Source organism: Tauraco erythrolophus, chromosome 17 (assembly GCF_009769465.1).
Source record: "Tauraco erythrolophus isolate bTauEry1 chromosome 17, bTauEry1.pri, whole genome shotgun sequence".
Classification (NCBI taxonomy): domain Eukaryota; kingdom Metazoa; phylum Chordata; class Aves; order Musophagiformes; family Musophagidae; genus Tauraco; species Tauraco erythrolophus.
This window is the reverse complement of record NC_141481.1, coordinates 15,968,012-15,991,779: the sequence shown is the minus strand read 5'-3', so window position 1 is coordinate 15,991,779 and position 23,768 is coordinate 15,968,012. Positions and strand designations below refer to the sequence as shown.

Here is a 23,768-nt window from a genome sequence, read left to right as displayed (position 1 = left end):
TGTTTGTTACTTAGAACACAAATTAAAAGCTTCTGATTTTCACAGCTTCTTATTCTAACTTTAAGAAGCTATTCTCAATTTTCTTGCAACTCAGGATTTATGATGACTGAACATTCTCAGCTGAGCACTCTCAGTTATGAAGTCCCAGTGAAGATCAAATAGAAACTAAATCCAGGCCCAAATATTTACCTTGTGGTCAATGGCTCTATGCCCATGTGGAGGCCAGTAACGAGTGGTGTTCGTCAGGGGTCAGTACTGGGGCCAGTGCCGTTTAACATCTTTGTCGGCAACGTGGACAGTGGGATCGAGTGCACCCTCAGCACGTTTGCTGATGACATCAGCTGTGTGGTGTGGTGGACCCACCGGGGGGAAGGGATGGTATCCAGAGGGACCTGGACAGGCTGGAGGTGTGGGCCTGTAAAGAACCTAATAAAGTTCAACAAGGCCAAGTGCAAGGTCCTGCACGTGGGTCAGGGCAATCCCAAGCACCAGTACAGGCTGGGCAGAGAATGGATGGAGAGCAGCCCTGAGGAGAAGGGCTTGGGGGTGTTGGTTGAGGAGAAGCTCAATACGAGCTGGGCATGTGCGCTGGCAGCCCAGAAAGACAACCGTGTCCTGGGCTGCATCAAAAGAAATGTGTCCAGCAGGGCGAGGGAGGGGATTCTGCCCCTCTGCTCTGCTCTCGGGAGACCCCCCTGCAGTGCTGCGTTCAGCTCTGGGGTCCTCAACATCAGAAGGACATGGAGCTGTTGGAGCGGGTCCAGAGGAGGCCACAGAGACGATCCAAGGGCTGGAGCACCTCTGCTATGGAGACAGGCTGAGAGAGTTGGGGCTGTTCAGCCTGGAGAAGAGAAGGCTCCGGGGTGATCTTATAGCACCTTCCAGTACCTAAAGGGGCTACAGGAAAGCTGGAGAGGGGCTTTGGACATGGGTGTGTAGTGACAGGACACGGGGCAATGGCTTTGAACTGAAAGAGGGCAGATTTCCATTAGACAGAAGGAAGAAATTCTTTACATTGAGGGTGGTGAGGCACTGGACCAGGTTGCCCAGAGAAGCTGTGGCTGCCCCATCCCTGGAAGTGTTCAAGGCCAGGCTGGATGAGGCTTTGGGCAACCTGGTGTAGTGGAGGGTGTCCCTGCCCATGGCAGGGGGGCTGGAACGAGATAGTCTTGAAGGTCCCTTCCAACCCAAACCGTTCTACGATCTTCTAAGGGTATTCCTCTAACACAAGCAGAGTATGATCCCGGCAGCACTCACCTAATGGAAGTTCCCTGAATAGAAACCTTCATGGGAACATTTTAAAAATAAACTTAAAAGCTATTGGAAAAGATGTAGGAAATGAAGCATACCTATGCTGCACTTCAGAGCATGGTGCAATGACACCGAGTGTACAACCCCAGAGGTGAGAGGGCTCACCCAGTGCCGTACTGGGCAGAGACACCACCTTGGAGCCAAGCAGAGGACACTGAACCAGCTGTGCCCTCGGCCTCCTTAGCCTGGGCTCTTGGCGAGGCTGATTAGCTGGAGCTGGCCACCGCACACACAGCTGCAGGTTCTTAAGGACCCACGTGTCGTCGGCCAGGGAGCACCATGAACTGTGCCCCGCTGCGTGTTTCCACGTCTGCAGAGGGTAACGTGGCTTTTGGGCAATAATGAACTTGTCCGAGTTCGAACGCGCTGCTGTCGGTCTTTCCAACGACTGCAACTGCAGCTACATGAAACTGAAGGCCATCTGTGTCAACACATGCACTGGCTTTGCTCTGTCATGTTCAGGTATTCCCACTCTGCTTTGATGAATAATCCCATCGGAGAAGCAGTTAGGAGGAGTCTATAAATCGTTAACTCTGCCTGTAAGAAAAGCTGTATCTGTTTGAAGGTGACCTCATCACTGTGATCTGACACCAAATAAATCCATTTGAAAAAGGTTTGTTCACAAACGTAGGGTTAATGTAAGCAGTGGCTACGTTAATGTACTATCTTCATATAAATAAGGCCTCAGTTTTTCTGTGAGTCACTTTCTTGTGTCTGGGCAGCATTTTCTCTTTTCTAATAAAGAGGATAAATTAATTTTTGACTCAATTTTGAATTTCTGCATTTCTGCCAAATGCGACAACAGAATTTTACAAACAATGATTTAAAATAGTATTTTCCTCTAACTCGTATAGGTAAGAATTCTGAGAGAGCAGAACTGAAATTCTTGGACAAGCTCAAGTTTATATCAGGGAAAATACAGAAAAACCCACCTTTTTTTTTTTTTCTTTTTTCATTTGCTGACTCAAGAACTGGCAAAACCAGAATCTTCTATGAATACTTAATCCTGAATACTAAATATTCAACAGCTAGTTTCTCATTTCACTGTATAAAAGGGCAATCAGCTCATCAAGAAATACTGTCACATTTCAAGTATTTCCACAACATATTTTCCATACAATAAGTTTGACTCATTTTTAGAGTATTAATAAAAACAGAACAAGAAACATTAGATGGGTTTTTTGTACTTAAGTGAGCATCACTACACACTCACTACAGATGAATACGTTGTGGCTGGAATTGGTTTCTTGACATCTGGGGTTTATTCCTGAGTTTGCCACAAAATTCTTGCACAGACAGGAGCAAATAATTCAAATTGTCTATGCCTTAATTACCCCATCTATTAAATAGCCTTAAACACTAATCTACTGCTCAGCATATACTGAGGCTAGAATACACTTTTATTTAAAGATAAACTGATAAAGCAGCAATGACTTCTGCAGAAAAACACTGAGATTTGACTTTGCTCCCTAACAGTTTTAATTCGCACCTAAAGCGAGGAAATTTCTCTCCCCCGCAACCATCCCTTCCCCTGGCAATCCATCCCATAATCCCTGCCCATCGCAGGGTTCGCGACGCTGTGCTCCACCTCAAACACACATCTGGCATTTCAGCCACTCACCCTGTCACCAGACACAAGGTGGGTACCAGTTGTACTCCAGTTCAGGACCGCAATTTGGGCGTCATGATGCGGCGGCACAGCGTGCTGCTCCTTGTCTTGCTTGTTCAGGATGACGATTTCTCCCGTCTCCCAGCCTGCTGCAAGAATGGGTCTGGAAGGGTGCCAGGAAAGCGATGTGACCTGGAAGCTTCTCTCAACATGTGCATCAGGCACATGTTCTCCCTGCAAACGGAAATAAAGCGCAAGCTCAGTACATTTCAAGCACATTTCAAGGTAAAAACCCCAATTTTTTAAAAAGAATAAAGCACCTCACTGAGGACCCAGAATAACCTAATGCTCAAACAGCTCTTAAAGGCAGACCCTCCTTCATGCGTGGTTTGCAAAAATGTTTCAGGCGAGTCATTTAACCTCTCTGCTTGTTTGTTTTTCCATCTGTAAAATGTGGATGACAGTTTTTCATCATGCACTTTGAGAAGCATGTGTTTTACAGGCCACTCATATTAACAGACGTCAACTTTTCCAGCGCGTCTGCTGCTAGATGGCTTGTAGTACCGTTGCCCTAAATAGCACACTTTTTTCCTGAAAATTATGCAAACCAAAGTCCCACGCAAGCCTCCTGTGTAAAGTTTAGAGCATGCAAAGGAAATATCTGTCCACAGGCAGAAACCCTACGAGGAAACAACCTACTTGAATGGAACACGCTGACTCTAGCAAATCAGGTAAGTTTCAAGGTGGAGGAATGACTTCTTTAAATTTACATTTATTAGGACATTTTATTCATTTAGAGATTAAAAAAAAAAAAAAACCAGCAGCATGTACCCATTTTACTTTTAAGCCTGACATTCTCATAGTATGAGAAGTAAAAAGCGAATCGGTAACCATCACAACAAGACTTAACGGCTGTAAAAATTCAATTTCAATAGAAAGATCCATTTAATTTATAAATACCTTTTGATAAAATACATATAATTAGTAGCTGGTGAATCTGACATGCCTTAGCACGGGACACGGATAGTAATTAAAATCCAGAGAGAGGGGTTCAAGGAGCATAAGGCTGCAAACATGTAAATGAAAAAGGTGACGTTTCAAACCAACAAACCGATACCAAGACCAAAGCAAAGCTGCAGACGATTCACCTGTTCCAGGTAGATGTCCACGCAGCCCCCAGAGGCTGTGCTGATGGACGCGACTGCCAGGAGCGGATGGAGTGGGTGCCATGCTATGTGAGAAGGGGAAGCAACTGAATCCGGAGCTTCTGCCCGATGATCCACATACACAGCCATACCAACAGCGGCTGGCACAGCCTGCCCACCTGTGCAAGGAAAACAAACACTCCTGACAGGTATGCTTAGGTATGTAATACATATACACACTATATATAAAATAACAAGTGTGCTTTAAAAATGGGGAAAAAATCAAGCTGCAGCATCATCTTGTTAATACACACTACACAGACATGAAGAAGGTCATGGTGGCATTTTTATAAAAAATTTTAAAAATACAGAGGAATATTGAGCCTTGTAGCCTGCAGATTCGTAGTGCGCACAGGCTGTGTAGTTGGTGAACAACTCAGAATTTACCAGAACTTCATCTCCAAAGACGTCAGTGTACAGGCAGAGTGATTTCTTCCAGTACCTCAAGGGGGCCTACAGGAAAGATGGGGAGAGGCTGTTCAGGAGGGCCAGTTATGATAGGACAAGGGGTAATGGTTTTAAAATAGAGGGAGGTAGATTCAGGTTGGATATTAGGAAAAAATTTTTTACTATGAGAGTTGTAGAACACTGGAACAGGTTGCCCAGAGAGGTGGTGGATGCTCCATCCCTGGAGACGTTCAAGGCCAGGTTGGACAAGGCCCTGAGCAACCTGATCTAGTTGGAGATATCCCTGTTCCTTGCAGGGGGGTTGGACTAGATGACCTTTGAAGGTCCCTTCCAGCCCTAACCATTCTATGATTCTATGATTCTATGATTTTATGTTGTAAAGTCTCACATCTGGGCTTGCAATGTAAGTTTTAACAGTCGTCACCACTTTGGAGCTTGTACGGTTGAAATTAGGCAAGATCAGTTTAACTCCTGGAATCACAGAATCATTGAGGTTGGAGGAGACCCTTAAGATCATCGAGTCCAGCCGTTAACCCAGCACTGCCAAGCCCACCACTAACCCATGTCCCTCAGCACCACATCTACAGGTCTTTTAGATACCTCCACCCATTCCCTGGGCAGCCTGTTCCAATGCTTGACAACGTTTTTGTGGGAGAAATTTTTCCTCATATCCAACCTAAGCCTCCCCTGGTGCAACTTGAGGCCGTTTCCGCTCGTCCCATCGCTTGTTACTGGGAGAAGAGCCCGACCCCACCTTGCTACAACCTCCTTTCAGGCAGCTGTAGAGCGATAAGCTCTGCCCTCAGCCTCCTCTTCTCCAGGCTGAACAGCCCCAGTTCCCTCAGCTGCTGCTCACAAGACTTGTGCTCCAGACCCTTCACCAGCTCCGTTGCCCGTCTCTGGACACGCTCCAGCCCCTCAGTGTCTTTCTTGTAGTGAGGGGCCCAAAACTGAACACGGTGTTCCAGGTGTAGCCTCACCAGTGCTGAGTGTGGGGGGACGATCACCTCCCTGGTCCTGCTGGCCACACTGCTGCTGATACAAGCCAGGATGCTCTTGGCCCTCTCGGCCACCCCGGCACACCGCTGGCTCATGTTCAGCCGGCTGTCGACCAACACCTCCAGGTTCTTTTCCGCCAGGCAGCTTTCCAGCCATCCTTCCCCAAGCCCGTAGCGTTGCAGGGGGTTGTTGTGGCCCAAGTGCAGGACCCAGCACTCAGCCGTGTTGAACCTCATACAGTTGGCCTTGGCCTATGGGTCCAGCCTGTCCCCATCCCCCTGCAGAGCCTTCCTGCCCTATCTGTCATCTGCATTCGAATGGCAATACTCAATACAAGCTGATGTTCCAAGGAAAAGAACCTGAGGGCAATGCTCTCTTCAGAGCTGTTTGCCAGAAGTGGAGGAAGTCACTAACAATCTCTGATATCTGATATACGGAGATCGTCTTTGGGATCGGCGGTGTGTGATCTCACACACTCAAAAGAAAAACAGCTGGAGAAAAACACCTCCAGTTATCAGCAAATAACGCCAAGACAACATGAACTACCAGACATCGAAACAGAAACAGGTGTAGTGAGCCTAATAACGAACAATTTGATGTTTCAACAAGATCCATTCACCTTTATCCTCAGGCTCCTTCAAAATCCTTTGCATTCCCATAGCAGCATGTGGGTCTAGTTTTAACGTCACACAAAAAAAAAAACCCAAACAACAAACCATTCAAATAAAAATTGGAGTGGTTTTCATCTTGATTTCATGTTTTTTCAATAGTTTTCTTAAATCTCCAGTTCTGCTCCAAAATACTGTCCCCATTCTACCACTTTCATTATTTCATCTGTTTCATTTTCCTTTAACAGGACAAGAATTTAGTCCATATTTGAATATAAGCTCTATACAGGCTCAAACTTTGAACTAATAGAGAAATTCACTTTGGATTCAAATAAAAATTTGAGGTGCCTAAATGAAAACAACCACACTTGGTATGAAATAATGGTTTTATCCCACCAAACCACACAGCTGTAATGCCTCTTCTAGAGCCACCTTCTTCTGCTGTTAAGCATTCCTTGCATCTGTAATCACAAATATTACTTATTACTATGCAGTTCTTCCAGTTCCCTTCTGAGAGAGAAGAAAACCAGTTTGTCAAGCTTACAAACTGTGTTTCTTTGTCAGCTCACTAACGGGTACATCAAGCCACGTTGTCTGTGTTGCCACAGGTGACTGTCAGCTTGTTCCAGTTCAGACAGCTAGAGCTAACTACCTCTTCCAGCATTACTGGGCAGCAAAACCAATTCTTCAATCAATACTGTATATATTTCAAAAGGCAGATGAGCACTTACAAAAACACGATTCACTGATATTGTCATGTAAATAATGGATGATCCTTAACATAAAATACTTTTCACCATCTCAGTAACTATATAAAATTGCACAGGAGACTGCTATAAAATGTAAATTGCTTACATAAATGGATTACCTCTGGTGTAAAAGTCACCAAACCAACATTCACTTGCTTGTTGTCATCTTGGGAATCTGTTATTCGCATGTTTACTGTTGCTTTGACAGATACTTCTTCAAAAAAAGCCTTCAAAGAAGAAAACTGAAAACCAAGTAGCACTACCTCTACAAATGATTCTGGCACTGCACGTTCTATTTTTTCAAGGTCTAAGAGACAAGAATTTCTGAAAAAGTCAACCACTTTGAGGATTGGAATAGAACATGAGTAAGTCCAGACATCTGATCTCAGTAATTAGATTGGATACACCTGATGGACACACGTGAAACAACTTACAAGCACGTCATAAAAAACAGAAGAGTTCATAGAATCACAGAATGGGTTGGGTTGGGTTGGAAGGGACCTTTAAAGATCACCTGCTTCCCACCCCCTTGCGTGGGCAGGAACATCTTTCCCTAGATTAGGTTGATCAAAGCCCTGTTCAACCTGAGCTTGAAAACATCCAATAACAGGACATTCACAACTTCTCTGGGCAACCTGTTCCAGTGTCACCACCCTCATCATAAAACTCTTCTTCCTTATGCACAAACTAAACCTACCCTCTTACAGTTTAAAACCATTACCCTTGTCTTATCAGTACAGGCCCTGGTAAGAAGTGTCTCTCCATCTTTCTTATAAGCCCATTTGAATTACTGAAAGACCACAAGGTCTCCTTGGAGCCTTCTCTTCCCCAGGCTGCGCAATCCCAGCTCTCTCAGCCTGTCTTCACGGGAGAGGTTCTTCCAGCCCTTAGATCATTTTTGCAGCCCTCCTCTGGATCCACTCCAGCAGCTCCATGTCTTTCTTGCGCTGGAGACCCTAGAGCTGAACGCAGAACTGCAGGGGGGTCTCACCAGAGCGGAGCAGAGGGGCAGAATCCCCTCCCTCGCCCTGCTGCCCACGCTGCTCTGGGTGCAGCCCAGGGCACAGCTGGCTTTCTGGGCTGTGAGTGCACATTGCCAGCTCACGTCCAGTTTTTTATCCACCAGTACCCCCAAGTCCTTCTCTGTAAGGCTGCTCTCAACTCATTCATCACTCAGTCTGTACCAGTACTGGGGATTGCCCCAATCCAGGTGCAGGACCTTACACTTGGCCGTGTCGAACTTCATGAAGTTCACACAGGCAAACATTATACATGACATTAATGTCTGCCAACAGAGAAAAGCTAAGAGAGGTTCAAGGTCATTGTCTGCCCCTGTTCTTAACCAGGCAGACACAAGCCAGGTCTGGTGCAGACATCACACACCCACACTAATGTGGCCCTGTGTTTGGGATATCAGGTCTTTTGGGGAAATCAAGCCTTATTTCAGGATTTATCAGCTCACCACCAATGCACCACCTATATAGGCCCCAACGCAGATCAATAACTGGCCATCATCTCAGAGCAGGGGCAAAGGACTCTGTTTGTCTGCACCCACCAACATAGACATGCGTAAGATTTCACACGGAGTCAGTAATTCCATGAGTAAGGGAAAATTATCCTTTGATATGGGGTGATTTCCCTCCAGACAAACTTCTGAATTCATTACTTAAAAGTTGACAGAGTATTAAAACAAATTACAAACCAAATAGTGTTTATTTCTTTGGTTTGAATTTCCTGGGATTTATGCAGGTAACCTCAATATTCCGACGGCTACAAGTGACAGCAGTGAGCCAGAATACATGCACATACTTCAAAACACAACCGTCCACATTCAGGAAAAAAAAGTGTTTTTAAGAATGTTATTCTGTCTTGGGTGACAATTCTTAAGAAGTTACTTTTACGCCCTGCGTGACAGCGCTGTCAGCACATTTAGCACCTAAGGGAGGCTGATTACGACGAGGTTTGCTGCTCTTGTGGAACTGGTACCAGCTTACCAGCAAACCCACCACCAAGCATAGCCATAGAGGAGTTTTCTGCACGCGTTGCTACGGTGTCCCTGACAAGACCTGACAGCTACCCATGCAGAAACATAGTTTTTTCTTATAATCCCTACGTACAAGAAACGCGAATGGTTTATATTTTAAAATGGTTAAAATTGCTAGCCCCAGAAGAAGAATGAGAACACAAAATTGTGTACAAAAACCGACTAAATACGATTTCCTCTAACCGGTGAAACAGGAAAAGTAAATAACAAAAAGGGATTAAATGCTGAAGCGGCACAGAGGGAGACGGGGCAGGAAAACACGCCACGGGACGAGCCCAGCCCGCTTCTCGAGGGGTTCCTCCGCCCGCGGGGCAGCGCTCGTGTGCGCCGGGACCCGCGCGGGCCACCTCGGCCGAGCGACCGCCACCGGGCGCCACCGCCCCCGCCCGCACGGAACGACCACGGCGCAGCGGCCCCCGGAGCCCGCCGCGGCCCGCGGGGGCTCCCGGCTCCGCGCCCGGGCGCGGCAAACGCGGGGCCGCCCGCCCCGTCGGCGCTCCCCGGGCACGGCCGCTCCCGCCGCCGCAGGATGACCCGGCGGGCCGCGCTCCCGCGGGGCAGGCCCGGACCGACCGGGGAGAAGCCGGCCGAGCCCCTGCGGGCTCCCGGCGCCTTCGCTCGGGCCGATCCCGGCGCCCCGCGCCCGCTCGTACCTGCCGGCAGCCGCGCCGCGCGGTCCCGGCGCCCAAGGCCGCACTCGCTCCGAGATGCTTTGCGTTACCCCTGACAACGGGCAGAGCCCCGGCACGGAAGCTCCCGAACGCGAGCCGAAGAGTCACGGAAACGAGCGAAGAGGGACGGAAAGTGCCGAGCGCCGCCCCGCGGTGCCCCGCCGGCGCTGAGCGCGCTGCCTCCGCGCTCCGGGCGGGGCCGGGGGCCGGGGGGGCCGGCGCGGCGCCCCAGCCAGCACCCGAGGCGTGTGCCCGAAGGAGCGCTGCCCCGCGCCCCGTCCCACCACCGGCCTCCGGGCAGGGGAACCGCCTCCAGCCTGGGACACCCACCTTCGGGGGGCTCCGGCTGCCGGGACCCCAAATCGTAACGGGCAGCTTTGAGGCATCGGCGGTTGTCGTCAGGATGGTGCAGATTAACCTGTGAGGACCTTTTTCCGGCGCAGATGGACGGTGAGCTCCCCGGCCTCCCGGGAATCAAGATTCCATGACAAACTCTTCAGGTCGCCGACCATGTGTCAAACACCCGCTGCTACACAGCCTGATCCAGTCGAAACTCCACGAAATATAAACGCGGATTGTAACCGGGTGTGATTATACAGCCCAGAGCTCATTAGCTCTTTCGGAGTGCGAAAAGTGATTTGGTAACTTTTTAAGATAGTGGCCAAGTTTTTCTAGTAACATCCAAGCACAGATAGCCCCAGAAAGCTTTCCTGCCACCGCCCCACACACCACCCCCCCTCTCCTGCAGCACCCCTGGGTGCAGGGGTCCAGCCCAGGCCCGGGACAGGGGGACAGCCTGGCTCGATCTCCAGTCCTCATCAGTGCCAGGCCTGCACTCAGCCTCAACAGCCGGGTTTACCAAGCACATCCAAAAGAGACAATTCAAGACCAAATCCTCCTACCGTGATCAACTCCACAATCACTTGTAATTCCTCTGAAGTCACACCACTTCCGCACCAACAGATGAAAAGAAGCAGCACCTCTAGTAAAGCTGTGACCAAGTTTCTGCACACAATTACTTACCTTGACCCTAACCATGTGTAACATGTTGTGTGATTCATGTGGTGTTTCACACTATTTCCCTTTTCATAGAATCATAGAATCATAGAATCGTTAGGGCTGGAAGGGACCTTCAAAGGCCATCTAGTCCAACCCCCTGCAAGGAACAGGGATATCTCCAACTAGATCAGGTTGCTCAGGCCTTTTCCAAGTACACAACAATTACTGGGACCCTTCTGACAAATAAAAAAACCCAAACAGTTTTTGTTAGCAAGCAGGAAAAAGTACTAGGTGGGAGATAGACTGCTTTGAAACACACTGTGTCTCTTCCCGAACTTAAAGATAGGCTTTAGGTAGGGAGGCAAAACACTGGCTTTAAACCTGCTTGCTACAAGCTCAGCAACCCCTTCCAGAACAAATTATTTTCTGAGCAGCAGAACTTACAAAGTCCTGTAGCTTTTTATCTTCTCCCTCACAAGGCAAGAGCTCTAACTCGATCATTTATGGCATCTCCTCTTGGTGGATTCTTGGGCACGTAGTAACACCATCAGCTCACTCAGGTGCCGCTCCCAAAGCACAGTCAGTAATTCATTCCTTGGCTCTGCCCAGCTGACTATGTTCGCTGTGTCCATAGTATTTTTGAGAGCATTGGATTGGAAGTTGAGTGTTTGAGCAGACCGTGCGTACAGATGCCTTGCTTTCTCAGACAGCCAGGCTAATGAGGAAACTGTTGCAACTACATAGTCCAATCAAGTCAGAAATACATGGCCAGTAGGAGCCTCAAGCAACCATCCGGTCTGTCATCCCTTCCGGACTGGAATAAAAATAATTAAAAAAAACCCCAACGTTGACTGTCTCTGCTCAAGTGACCATTTTCGCAGCTTTCATAATTACCTGGTTCAATATTACACAAAATTTTGCCCAATAACTAAACTATATATTCCTACTTGTGCAGGTATAGCTGGAAATTAAAGTTCCCTGCCCTCCAATATTCAACAGGAAAACCCTACTGCAAAGGATTTATATCCTAAATAGACAAATGAGCAGGGCATCTTAGGATTCCAAGATCTTCCCTCCTGAGTACTGTGCTCATAAGGGATGCCTAGCAGCTCTGAGTCCCTAAAGTCCCAGGACAGGCAAAGAACAAGCCTCAGCAGTGTAGTCACACACAGTGTATTTCTTCCCTTCCTCTAAGGGCTTGACCTCAGATGCAGAGAAAAAAATAAAATAAAGTTGCATGATTAGGTGCAACTCCCTATTTAGTAAGCCATAAAGGATTAACAGTAGGAGCCTGAGCTTTGGTTTAAATCCCCTTACCTGAATGGGAAAGAACTGCTTTAGGAACACAGAGATCATCTATTAGAATTTGCTGGATTAAACAACTTAAGAGCCTTTTAAGAATTAAATGAGTTACGAATGAAATGTAGTAGCTTCTAAGTAACCTAAAATGAAAATAGAGATTAACACCCACTGTATTTGTGGCTTTTCACCTAAGATCTTCAGAAAAGTATTTTCACGTTATAACTAGTGTAATGATCACGCACATTAGATGCAAAATTAGAAACAGCTCAACATAAACCAGGAGTATTATTGTCCTTCTGTTAGACAGTTCCGCATTGCTCGCTCTGTTTCTACTAAACATGCAATTCGCTATTCATACCTCAAAACACACAGGATGCGCAACAAATCCACGTTAAAGTTCTTGCCTAGTCTGGAAACCCATGGCAACAAGCACTGAAAGATTATTTGCATTCCATATCTGTGCAGGTCTGCCAGAGCACAATCACTGACCCTCCCTACTATGAAAAAAGTACGAATGAAAGTTCAAGTGTCTTTTGACATCTCAACCCACCCCCTGCCTCTCAGCTCTTGTCCAACTCCCCTTTATTCAGCCTGTCTTTCCCAAACATTTACGCACATGAGCAATTTCACACCTTAACAGCCCTCTCGAGGCAAAGGGGCTGTTCAAGCATGTGAAGTTATTTACATACAGAGAGAATGGAAACCTTCAACTCGGGGCTCCTTGGGGAGCCCAACATGCCTTTGTGTCTCTTTGCAAAGCACCATGGAAATACATGGCACTGGAGATGCAGAATGCATCATTTCCTGTCAGTATCGTCAAATTTGGTTGTGGTCAAACCAAGTGGCAAAACCAAGCTAATGACCTTGTGCTCAATTATAACAAAACTGCAAAATACTCTCTCTACAAAAAAATCTAATTAAGATGTAGATTTAAATTCAAAGCTCTGCAGTGGAGACAGGACCATTAAGCAATTTGAATTGAAGTTCCCTGTGATTGTGTTTGCAATCCCAAGCACAAGTCCAGGCTGGGCGGAGAATGGATGGAGAGCAGACCTGAGGAGAAGGACTTGGGGGTGTTGTTTGAGGAGAAGCTCAACAGGGGCTGCCGCCACTGTGTGCTGGCAGCCCAGAAAGCCAGCCATGTCCTGGGCTGCACCCAAAGCAGCGTGAGCAGCAGGTCGAGGGAGGGGATTCTGCCCCTCTGCTCTGCCCTCCTGAGACCCCCATGCAGTGCTGCGTTCAGCTCTGGGGTCCCCAACATCAGAAGGACATGGAGCTGCTGGAGTGGGTCCAGAGAGGACCACAGAGATGATGCGAGGGCTGGAGCACCTCTTCTCTGGAGACAGGCTGAGAGAGTTGGGGCTGTTCAGCCTGGAGAAGAGAAGGCTCTGGGGAGACCTTCCAGCACCTTCCAGTGCCTAAAGGGGCTACAGGAAAGCTGGAGAGGGGCTTTTTACAAGGGCATGTAGTGACAGGACAAGGGGCAATGGATTTAAACTGAAAGAGGGGAGACTTCGATGAGATCTAAGGAAGAAATTCTTCCCTCTGAGGGTGCTGAGGCACTGGCACAAGTTGCCCAGAGAAGCTGTGGCTGCCCCATCCCTGGCAGTGTTCAAGGCCAGGTTGGATGAGGCTTTAGGCAACCCAGTGTAGTGGAGGGTGTCCCTGCCCATGGCAGGGGGGTTGGAACTGGATGATCTTTGAGGTCCCTTCCAACCCAAACCGTTCTGTGATTCTATGATTCTAATTTGGCTCTTTTTTGTTTACAAACTGCATTTATAGCAATACGCTCGGTTGCTCACAGCTGTGCTTTACAGCGTGTTTATAGGAGATGATGCAGAGCACATAGAATGCTCAAGTTTAGTTCACCATAATTACTTGCAACACCCTCCATGTGAGCCCAGCCTTCCAGAATTTAGATGCCATCATGAAGTTTAAATTGTTAAGACACTGATTTCTAAGCTACAGTTTATGAAGCTTTTCCTCAGGAGGCAGCATCCTTTCCTGCTGTGACAATCACAAAGCTCCAAGAAGAGGATGATGTAATGTTCTTTCCACAAATAATTTATTAAGGGGGAAAAAAAAAAACCAAAACAGTTGTTAAGATTTTTGGAATCATCCTTCCTAGCAGTTAAGATGAAGCCACCACATGAAAGTATGAGAGAGCAGTCACTGGAAAACAGGCCACAACATCGGGTTAGCAAACAAAACTCAATTCAAAATGAAATTCAGTGAATAACGCTTCTTAATCTTGGAGAGTTTATTAAAAAAATAATAATATCCCACTTAAGGGTACCTACACGAGAGCAAACTGGAAGAAGACTAGAAGCTGGGAAGACTCGGCCCTTCCCAGGAGGTTTCACGCCGGTTATTTGTGCCTTTCGGGACAACGAAGAGCTCGGTAACGCCCTGAGTTAGCAAGCGGCACGGTGCCGAGCGAGCCGCGGGGACAGCGCGCAGCTCGGCAGCGCTCCGGGCTGCGGCCGCCGCTCCGCCCAGAGCCCCGGGAGCGCGGCGGGCGGCCCGGCGTGCCCCCGGGCTGCTGCCGCCCCTTCGGGACCGCTAACCGAACAGAGAACCGGCCAGCGGCAGGCTCCGCGGCCGGCGCCGCGCGGAGGCGGCTGGGCGGGAGGCCCGCTGTTCCGCCGGTCCCGGCAAGCGCAGAGAGCTGCGGGGCACAGCGGGCCCCGGCCCACCCGCTCCCACCCGGCCGGCATGGGCCGCTCCGCTCCCGGCCGCGGAGGCGAACTCACCCAGAGAGCCCTCCGGGCGGGCGGGCGGGCGGGCACGGCGGCGGGGCGGGGCAGCCCCGCCCCGCCCTTACCGCCCGGCCGAGAGCGGAGCGCCAGGGCCGCGGGGCGAACGGAGCGGAGCCGCAGCGTCCCGCCCGCGGCCGCCGCCATTTCCCGGCACGCCATAACCGCCCCACCGCGTGCAAATCGGCAGCTGCCCGACCAATGGGGTCCTGCGCCGCCGCCGAGGGCCCCGGCTGTACGGCCCGCAATTGGCTTTTCCTTTAGCCAATCAGCAGCCAGCTCTCCGCGCTCGTCCCGCCCCCTGACGGATACCGCTTGACGCCTCTTCCTCCGCGTTCAGCTGTCGTCAGCCACCCCGCGTCGCGCTTTGTTTGGCTGGCGTAGGCGCCCCGGCCCCGCCTCCAGCCTCGCTCCCGCTCGCCGCCAGCCAATGGGGCGCCTTGTTTGGGGTGCCGGGGCGGGGGGTGCCGGCGCGCTCAGCTGGGCCCGCGCGCCGTGTCCTGCCCCGCCCCTCGGGCCCGGCGCGCGGTGACGAGGAAGCGGAACCGCCGGGCCGGACTCGCCGCCACCCGCTCCGGGGCCGCGGCTCTGGCCGGGCGCGTTGAGGCCCAGCGGGCAGCCGGCAGTGCTGAGAGCGCAGCCGCCGTGTCGGAGCGGCCTGGGGAAGAGAGGTCGCCTGCCCGGCCGGGAGCGGGGCTGCTGCCGCCGGCCAAGCTGGGAGGGCCGCTGGGCTCCGCGCCGGCCCCCTCCCGCGCTGGCGGGTGCCGGAGGAGCCGAGACAGCCGCCGGCGGGAGAGCTGGAGCGCGGAGGCTGCGCGGCGGTATTGATGCGGCAGGTGAGGCTCGGAGCGGGGCTGGGGCCTCCCGCGGGGCCCTCCGCTGCTGTGGCGGGGAGGGAAGGGGCGGTTTGGGCCCCCGCGGCACGTTCGGGCCCCCGCGGGGAGCGGTGCGGTCCGGCCCGCCCTGGCGCGGCTCCGCTGTCCGGGCCGTCGGTCAGCGGGGCGCGGCGGCGCCGGGGTCTGCGGGATCTCACCGCTGAGCGGAGGCGGAGCGAGGGCACGGCGGCCGAGCATGGCGGTGTAGAGCACCAGAGCGGCGGGGCTGGTAAGGTTTTCCCTTCGGGAGAAAAAGTGGGTGCAAGGCGAAAGGAGAAGGCAGCCGAAATGGGTGGCCCGGGTGCGGGGCACGGCCGCGGGGTTTGGGCAGGACGGAGTAAGGAGCCAGCTGCTGGGAAATGGGGCAGGCGCCGGGATTCGCCACCCTGGTCTTGTGAGTAGCTGTCCCCAAGGTGTGCTTCCTTGTTATCCCCCTGCTAATTGTTGGGGGATCCCAGCAGGTGCATCGTTGAATTTGCGGTGATAAAACTGAACTGGGAATCCGGGAGATTTGAACCTCACTTAAGTGAAGCTTTCGAGCACAGACTGTCAGAGTTGGAAGACTTCTGCCCTCAAAATAACTGAAAACTCTGCAATTTTTGTTGTGTGGAGAGCAAGTTTGTGTAATTGAGGACCTGTCAGGTGAATACTTAATCAAGGTTTAATATGAGTTTAGATCCACAGCTTAAGTGAGTTTGAGTGTTTGCAAAGAACGGAACGTTGCCCGACATAATTCTGAATTGGTGGATGTGGTGGTTTAGCTGAAAATCCTTAGAGAGAAAAGCATCATTTCGACAGCAGGAATGCAATTTATAAACTGCGATCACACAAATTTGTACACCAAATAATGCTGACGCTTTATTCTAAACCATGTTATTCTGGTGTCAGCCTAGTCTGTGGTAATTCCATTCTTTATTTGTAATACTCAAGAGTTTCCTTCTCTTGGTTTTTATCTTTTCTCTTAATTAAAGTTGGACTGTGGCTCCTGCTCTGGTGATGAAGCAGCTCCATTGCAACTGCTACTTTTTTCTGGTTTGCTGCGAGGGATTCCTTTCTTGGAAGTTGACTTCTTTTAGATATGGTGTCAGTAATATTTTTACACTCTTAAGAAGAAAAACCCAGTTCTTGAGTTTTAGCAGATAATACAGTTTAATGCCTTAAGTTTCGCGTATCTGGCATTTTGTTCTGAGCATTTAAAAAGTTCTTTAGGATGGAGAGGGTTTATGAAGTTAGACGCAGAGTGAGCGGCCACCTCAGCAGCTGGTTGGAGTGTCAGATTTGGAATTACGGTTGTTCAGCGGTGCCTCTCGGGAAGTCCAGGACCGCTCCGCGAGCAAACGATGATGTTTGAAAACTTTTTTCGCTCGGCCGAGGGGTCGCAGCATCGCCGTCCTTGCGCGGTCCCCATCGAAGCGAGGGGGGAACAGCCGCTGCGGGTGCCCGCGGAGTTTGCTGCCCTTGGAATTAGGGAAGATGATGAGGGGGTGACGCTAATTTAGAGAAAGAAGCCGCTGGGCGCTGCTGACAGCCGGGCCGGGCCGCTCCGCTCCGCTGGGGCCGGCGCGCTGCGCTCCGCGGCCGCGCCCGGGGCTGCCCCGCGGGGAGCGGCGCGGGGCTCCGGCGGGGTGGGGGCGGCGGGGGGGCTGGAAACCTCGGTGGCCTCGGCCAGTCCCAGCCCCGGAGACACACACACACACACGCACGCTCGGAGGAGGAGGAGGAGGAGGAGAAGCCGCCGCCGCATCTCGGAACATGAATCCCCCCCCCGCGGCGGGCCGGGCCGCCTCGGCTGCATGGTGAGGAGCAGGAAGGGCCCCCCCGGGCCCGCGGGGCCGCGGAACGGGTAGGATGGGGGGCGAGCAGCCGGGCCGGCCCGGCCGCGCTGCCCCGCTCCGCCGGGCCCGGCCGCTGCCGTTCCTGCCGGCGGCGGCCGAGCGCTCCCCACGCCCGAGTTGGCCCGGGCGGTTTCTCTGCCCAGGGCGCCCCGAGCCCCTCCGGGAGGGTGCCGGGGGAGCCCCGCCGCCTTTTGGGCCGCTCCGGGGGGGTTCCGGCGGGGCCTTCCCCCGCCCGCCCTCGGCACAGGTTGTTGGGTCGGGACAGCAAACGAAAGGGGATTTAGTAACAAACAACGGCGGCCATGTTGAGAGGAATTTCTGCAGCTAAACTTCTCCCCTCAGCCCAGGGATTTCTCTCCCTCCCGGGGGGCTCCCCGGGCTCACTCCGTGCCCCCCTCTTCTCTCTTTCTCCTCCTCAACAGGATGACAGTGAAACTGGGAGAGAGCAGCGGGGAGGAAGGGGTGAAAAAGCTGGGCAAGAGAGCAGGAGGAGATGAGGAGTCCCTGGAAGAAGAAGGGGCAGGAGGAGGAGGAGAGGCAGCTCCAGGCAGCAGCAGCACAAAGAAAGAAGAGAAGATCATTAACACCAGCACCACCAGCAGCCCCCCACCCAACCCCAGCTTGGCGCAGGCCCCGGCCGCCCTCCAGCCCTCCCACAGCCAGGACCAGCATCATTTTCTCAGGTCCAGCGTCAGACCTCAGAGCAAGAGGCTGAAGAAGGATTCTCAGGCATCCTCTGCGGTTGGCAGCAGCGCTGCTGCAAAAGGCAAAGGTACCGTGTTCTGCACCCCGAAAACACGCGTGCGGGGTGGGTTGGGGGTGTCATTCCCCTCCCCTAGGTGCCATCTTTTGTTTGGCGCTGGGGAAGGTGCTTTGGGGCTTGTTTCTCACCGTGGCTGGAATCTTCTTTGTGTCCCAAGGCTCCAGCTGCTCTGCTGCCCACCGTCCTCTTGCACTCGCAGAAACGGGGGCTTTGGGGGGGGGGTGTGGAGGAGGAAAAAATCTCTGTTATTGAAGCAAACCTTTAATTCCTGCATTTCGTCTTTCTTGAGTTTTAGGGAATTCCTGTGTTTTGGTTGGGAAATTGGAGTCTAGCTAGCAGTGTAATCAGGTGGCTACGCTCTGAATTCTGCTCTTGGACAATAACAAAATGTTCACTGGGTGCTAGTGGAGAAAGGGAAGAAAACGACCCACAAGACATCGGTGATTTCCCCAGTTATTTCTGTGATCATTTTACCCAAGGAACTGTTTTGGAAGCAGCTACGAAATACACATGTTGACATATTTGTTTGTAAGGTTTGGTGAGTTCTGCATTACTCTCTCAGAACAGTTTGGGCATTTCCACATAATTTGAGGTTTTATTCAGGTAGTTCTGTATACATCTGAATGTCTGCACATTCACACATACACATGGTTTTTTGCTCTAGCCTTGCAGATAGAATTTGATTTTTTTCAAAGCCATTTCTTACTTGAGTAGCTAAAAGACGGCTACTTTTAGGGATTTTGAATTTTGAATATCTTGGTGCTATTGTGTGTGCTCAGCAGTGACTGGGTGACACCTGGCACTGTAGTCGCGCTGTACTGGAGCTTAATTTTGGATACCTTGTGCAAAAGTGCTCGGGTGTTACTTTCTGCTAATTTTGGAGAAAAACAACACTCGGAGATTTCTTCAGCGTTTGAAATAACAAAGTTTACTCTTTTCTGCTTGGACAAAATTAAACTCCACGTAGCCTAAATGTGTCTTGGGAGCTACCTCACTCTTTGGTCCGTTACAGTGGTGTGCACGTGCTGGACATTAGGTAAACATTATGGATTACGATAGTTTTGTGGTACAGGAATAAATCAGTGCAAATTGGGATACTTGAGTTGTTGCCATATTATGAAAAAATTCTTAAACTCAGTTGCTTGACAGTTAGTTTATATAATTGATTAAATTTTTTTTAAGTACCTTAGTAAGTCCTCTTTAATGTCTTAAACTTTTTAAGTGAAAAACTCCTGTGCGTGATGTTGGAGGATAGAACAGAAGGGCCTGTGTAGTTTTTTGCCCAGTTGCATTTTACCAAATAAACAGCTGGAATACTCAGGAGTGTTTCGCTACAGGTAATTATTTCAAGAGTTGTAAATAGTATTAAATGCGAGGGGGTGTTTCTTTGGAATACGTGTTGTCCACGATTGACAAGTCAGATGTAGGCATTTGAAATGACTCCCTTGCTTTGAAAGCGTGTACGTGTGTGAACAAAATGCGTGGATCTTTGTGCAGGTGTATGTTCATGTTTGTGTCTTTGCACATAAACCTGCACGTCCAATTCTAGAGCAGCAGAACCATTTTGAACTAGGTGTACCGACCGACACAACTGGAAAGCAAACTTGTTTATTTTGCAGTTCAGATTCCAAAATAGCCCTGTTGAAATTATACACAGAATGGAAAATCCTGTTTCAGTAATCAGCCATAGATAGTGCTTGTAATCACCGTACCTGACTGCCTTGTCAGGGTTGGGGAAGCTTCGGAAATCACTGGGAGGGACAGGAGGTGGTGGAATTACTGTTATGCTCTGACTTTTTTAATTGTGAGACCAGCCACAGCTCCGCCTGGCTGCTTTTGGTGTGAATGCATTACGGTTGGTTCCTCTTGATTCGGTGGGGATGATAACTGTCAGATCTTGGAGAACAGAGACGGAGCGGGATCCTTTCTAATTTGAGTTCTTTACATTCAGGGATGCACACAGAGGTTTTCCAGGCTTGTCTGAATTCTCCGTAATGGAATGTCTTGTGACCAGAATTTTTAGGGCTTTGCATTCTGAGTGAGGTGTCTCACAGAGCTAGCTTCCAGCAGGAAAATAATGGAAGGGTGGAGATTACTAGTGAAGATGGGACTTAAATCCTTCCATTTACTGTCCCACCAGCTTTCTGCTCACGCTGTTAAGTACAAAAATGATAAAAAGCTCGAATGCACGTGTTTTGGATCAGCTCTGAAGGCTGGAAGCTCTTCCATTTTGCATGTCACACAAGGTGATAGCTGCAAAGGTAATCTTGACATTGGCCAGCAGGAGTGTGTAGGCCACACTTACACTTGGTCCAGTGAAACCAGAAACTTGTTTTTGTCATGGTCTTTCAGTAATGCTGCGTAGCCCTTAAAATTTTGTTAAAGTGGTCCTGCTTTTAGAATTTATATTCTAAAGTGAAGACTCTTTCAAAAGCCATTATTAAGGAGTGTAATCAGTAAACTTAATTTCTTTCAAATTGTAGTGACTCAGCAGGCCTTGGCTTGTCCTGATCATGTCTTCAAAAGAATTTTGATTTTTTTTTTTTTTTTCTGTCTGTTGCAGATCCATTTTTACTTTTGGCATTTGTGCTTTCAGGGCACTTCATTGTAGCAGACAAATTATGGATAAACTAAACTTGACTGTAAACTGTAGGAAGTGTTTGCCCACTCAGCAGGTGCTGGATTTTCAACTTTACCTTACTGTGGTTTAGGGAAGATTGTTAGTAATAATTCTCAAGTTCTGCCTAGTAGAATGTGTAAATGTATTGCTAATTTTCACACTGCCCCAATGGGATCTTTAATTGCATCACTGGGTTCTGTCTCTTGCCTTTTATGCACTGAGTTGCGCTTTTGAGTTTAGGACAAAAACGACACAGAAAGTAGCACAGTAAAAGAAAGTTTGAAAACTATTTCACTTCAAAAAAGCCAATCCATTTCGAATTGCTGAAAGTTTTATCAAACTTCCTGCACACATATCTACATCTATGCCTTTTTTTGTTTGTGTTTTGTTTTTTTTTTTTAGAATGATGATTATCTTATTTTCAAATGTTGGTCGTCATTTTATTGTATTTCCAAGTTTGTAGTCTACACCATCTCAAATAATGCACACCTTTTGAAGTATGAGTGCTTGGAAGTCAGTCTTAAAATAACTTGCATTAAATCAGAGGAGGAACTTGAAGGAATAGTGGGGGCAGTTTATTATTACAGTTCAAAAGCAGGGAGGTTCCTTGAGGGGAGAGGAAGCAGACCAATAGAAGGTTGCTGAAAAAGAGGGATTTCTGAGAGTTTGCTTCTCAAATACAAACATGCCACGTGGTTGCTGAGCACAGGTTTTGAAGTAGGGCTTTTTTATGGAGTGGAAGTGGTTAGAAGATGCATGTGTACGTTGTGACCGCCTTGGTAAAAGCATTTGGGGAACACAGTGCCATCATGCACTGTAGATTTAGTTTGAACTAGAGTATAGTGTTCCCATTTCTGTGTTTTTATCCGATTTCTGAATGCAGAATGAAGTCAGGAGGCAATAGGAACAAAGTGTAATGATGATGAGCTGAGGCCTGAAGATGTCTTTAACTCCCTTGCTCTAGATTTATTAATAAAATGTGTAGAATGGCCCAAACAAGTATTTGGATTTGTTTTGCAGTAATAAGCAGTTCTTTCTTGAAAAAGAATTACTCAGCCGAAAGCATTGACTGAATTAGAATGTTGCATCTTTTGACATTGTACAAAACTTGCTAGAAAGCAGTCCAGTTTGTTTCAGCCCACCGAAGTTGTGTGTCCTGTAGCGTGTGGATTAAATTCACTAGTCTTCTCCCGCGGAGAGGGTGTGTATACCAAGATACCCCATGTATGTGCTTACAGTATGGTTTTATTGTATCTTCCCAAGTTTATATGCTGCAGAATGTATCGTGGCCTTCTTTTGAAACATCATTCCTCCAGCGTTGTTTCTCTAGGCTACGAATGACTGTTTAAAAACTGCTGGTATGATCCCTTGTTTTGGTATTCTCCTTAATTCTGTCCATCTCCTTTACACTTGTTAGTTCTTCTATCCTGCCCTGCCATGCTTTCATTCATTCTTTGCCCTCTCGTTTACCCGAGTTCTCTCTCCCCTCCTTGTAAAGTGGCTTAGGACCAGAACTCCACGTTGTCTCATCCCACACCAGAAGAGGAGGATTTTTTTCCATGTACTCTGCGCAGCAGGTGCTGAACTTCGAAAGGGACCTGCCTGCAAGGTTGCACAGCCACATGGTTTAGATGGAACTTCCTTCTAGGCTTTATGGGTGTTTTCTAATGGAAGCGCAGAGAATAATGATTTACTGGAGATAGAGGTGTAACCACATTTATGATGAACTGTTTATTTTTCAAAGCTGTACTTGGTTAGCTCAGATAGTGCTGCATTTGGTATATTAAATACATACTGTTCGTAGAAAAGCAAGCCTTCAGTGTGGCTTTGTAGACTCCCGTTGATAATTGGCATTGTATATGTTTAAACACATTCAACTACATCGTGGTTGTACAAATCTCCTAAATAATAAGAGGGAGAAGAAGCTGGACTAGTCTGTATCCTTGTAGGGCAGTCACCTGTGGTGTTTAAAACTTTGGATGCTAATTCCTAACGAGAACGCTGTTTCAGCCATGCAATATGGCATAAGCTGTCCTAGACTTACCCTTCTTAGGAGTCCATGCTATTTTCTGTGCAGGCATACAAGGTAGAAACTTGTTTTCCAGTTACAATGTTAGCACTCAAAATGAAGCATTGGCTTGCAGGGAATGTGTCTTGTGTCTCTCCCTCTCTCATCTGTGTTCTCTTCTCAGCTACGATTCATCACGGTGGAAGCAAATTGGATCCAGCCTGCAGTTGTGTTGGGTTGTCCTTCCATGGAGCAAGTGGCTTCACTTAAATTCCCAAAGCACACGCTTTCCGTGGGATCACCTGATTAATCTCTTCACTGAAGTAGACGATGTGTATCTGCCCTTAGAAAGATGTGGCTAGAAGTTGTGGCTGCAGTTGGCTGGTGGCTCCTGAAGAAGCTGAGATTTTGCACGCTAAGCCTGTAGAACACCAATAAGAGCACCAGCCTGTGTGTTGAGATACATGGGTGTAGTGGGGATTAACTCTGTAAATTCCAGCTTCTGTGGATGCGGAATCCGTCCTAGAAGAGAGGAATCAGCTGGCATGTAAGAGCTGCCAGTGGAAAATTGAAAAGCAGACACTAAGCTGCTATGTAGAGCCTGGAAGGAGGAACTTCTTGTGGCTGTAGCCACGATAAGACACCGATACTATCAGTCACTGGATGATTTGATACATACAGTGTTCCATTGTTTGTCATTTTCATATCAGATTTTTGAATTGCAGTCTTTCAGTTTCTTTATATAAATTTTTCTGAGTGTTTGTGCTTTGCTTAGAACTACAAAGACGACAGCTTTTTCTACAGAAAATGTAGTTTGAGATGGTGTTATGCCATTCACAGATGAATGAAGTTCTGATACTGGAGCATACAGATGAGTAGGAAATACGGGATAAAAGGACGGAATAAGTTTCTCTGAAACGTTGGTGGTTTGGTCCGTGATTTTGTTGGGGATTATAGTTCACACACCGAGTGCCGAAACCTGATGTCTTTGCAGACTGAGAGTTGA

The 23,768-nt window shown here is 49.0% G+C and overlaps 2 protein-coding genes across 5 annotated transcripts in view; one reads left to right on the top strand and one right to left on the bottom strand.

The window, feature by feature from the left end:
• The window catches only part of IFT140 (intraflagellar transport 140), an 80,850-nt gene extending 76,635 nt beyond the window's left edge, over window positions 1–4,215 (bottom strand). For both annotated transcript variants that reach the window (XM_086622100.1, XM_086622101.1), the window contains exons 1-2: window positions 4,069–4,215; window positions 2,933–3,154 (exon numbers count right to left, since the gene is read on the bottom strand). In XM_086622100.1, coding sequence (XP_086478226.1) covers window positions 2,933–3,154; window positions 4,069–4,215 — 369 coding nt within the window. The remainder of the gene's footprint in view (window positions 1–2,932; window positions 3,155–4,068) is intronic.
• Window positions 4,216–17,288: 13,073 nt separating this feature from the next.
• Window positions 17,289–23,768, top strand: part of CRAMP1 (cramped chromatin regulator 1) — a 50,459-nt gene continuing 43,979 nt past the window's right edge. The window contains exons 1-2 of one of the 3 annotated variants that reach the window (XM_086622135.1): window positions 17,289–17,332; window positions 17,794–18,143. In XM_086622135.1, coding sequence (XP_086478261.1) covers window positions 17,289–17,332; window positions 17,794–18,143 — 394 coding nt within the window. Of the gene's footprint in view, window positions 17,380–17,793; window positions 18,144–23,768 lie in introns of those variants that run through there. The other 2 variants (XM_086622134.1, XM_086622136.1) reach the window with 2 other exon arrangements.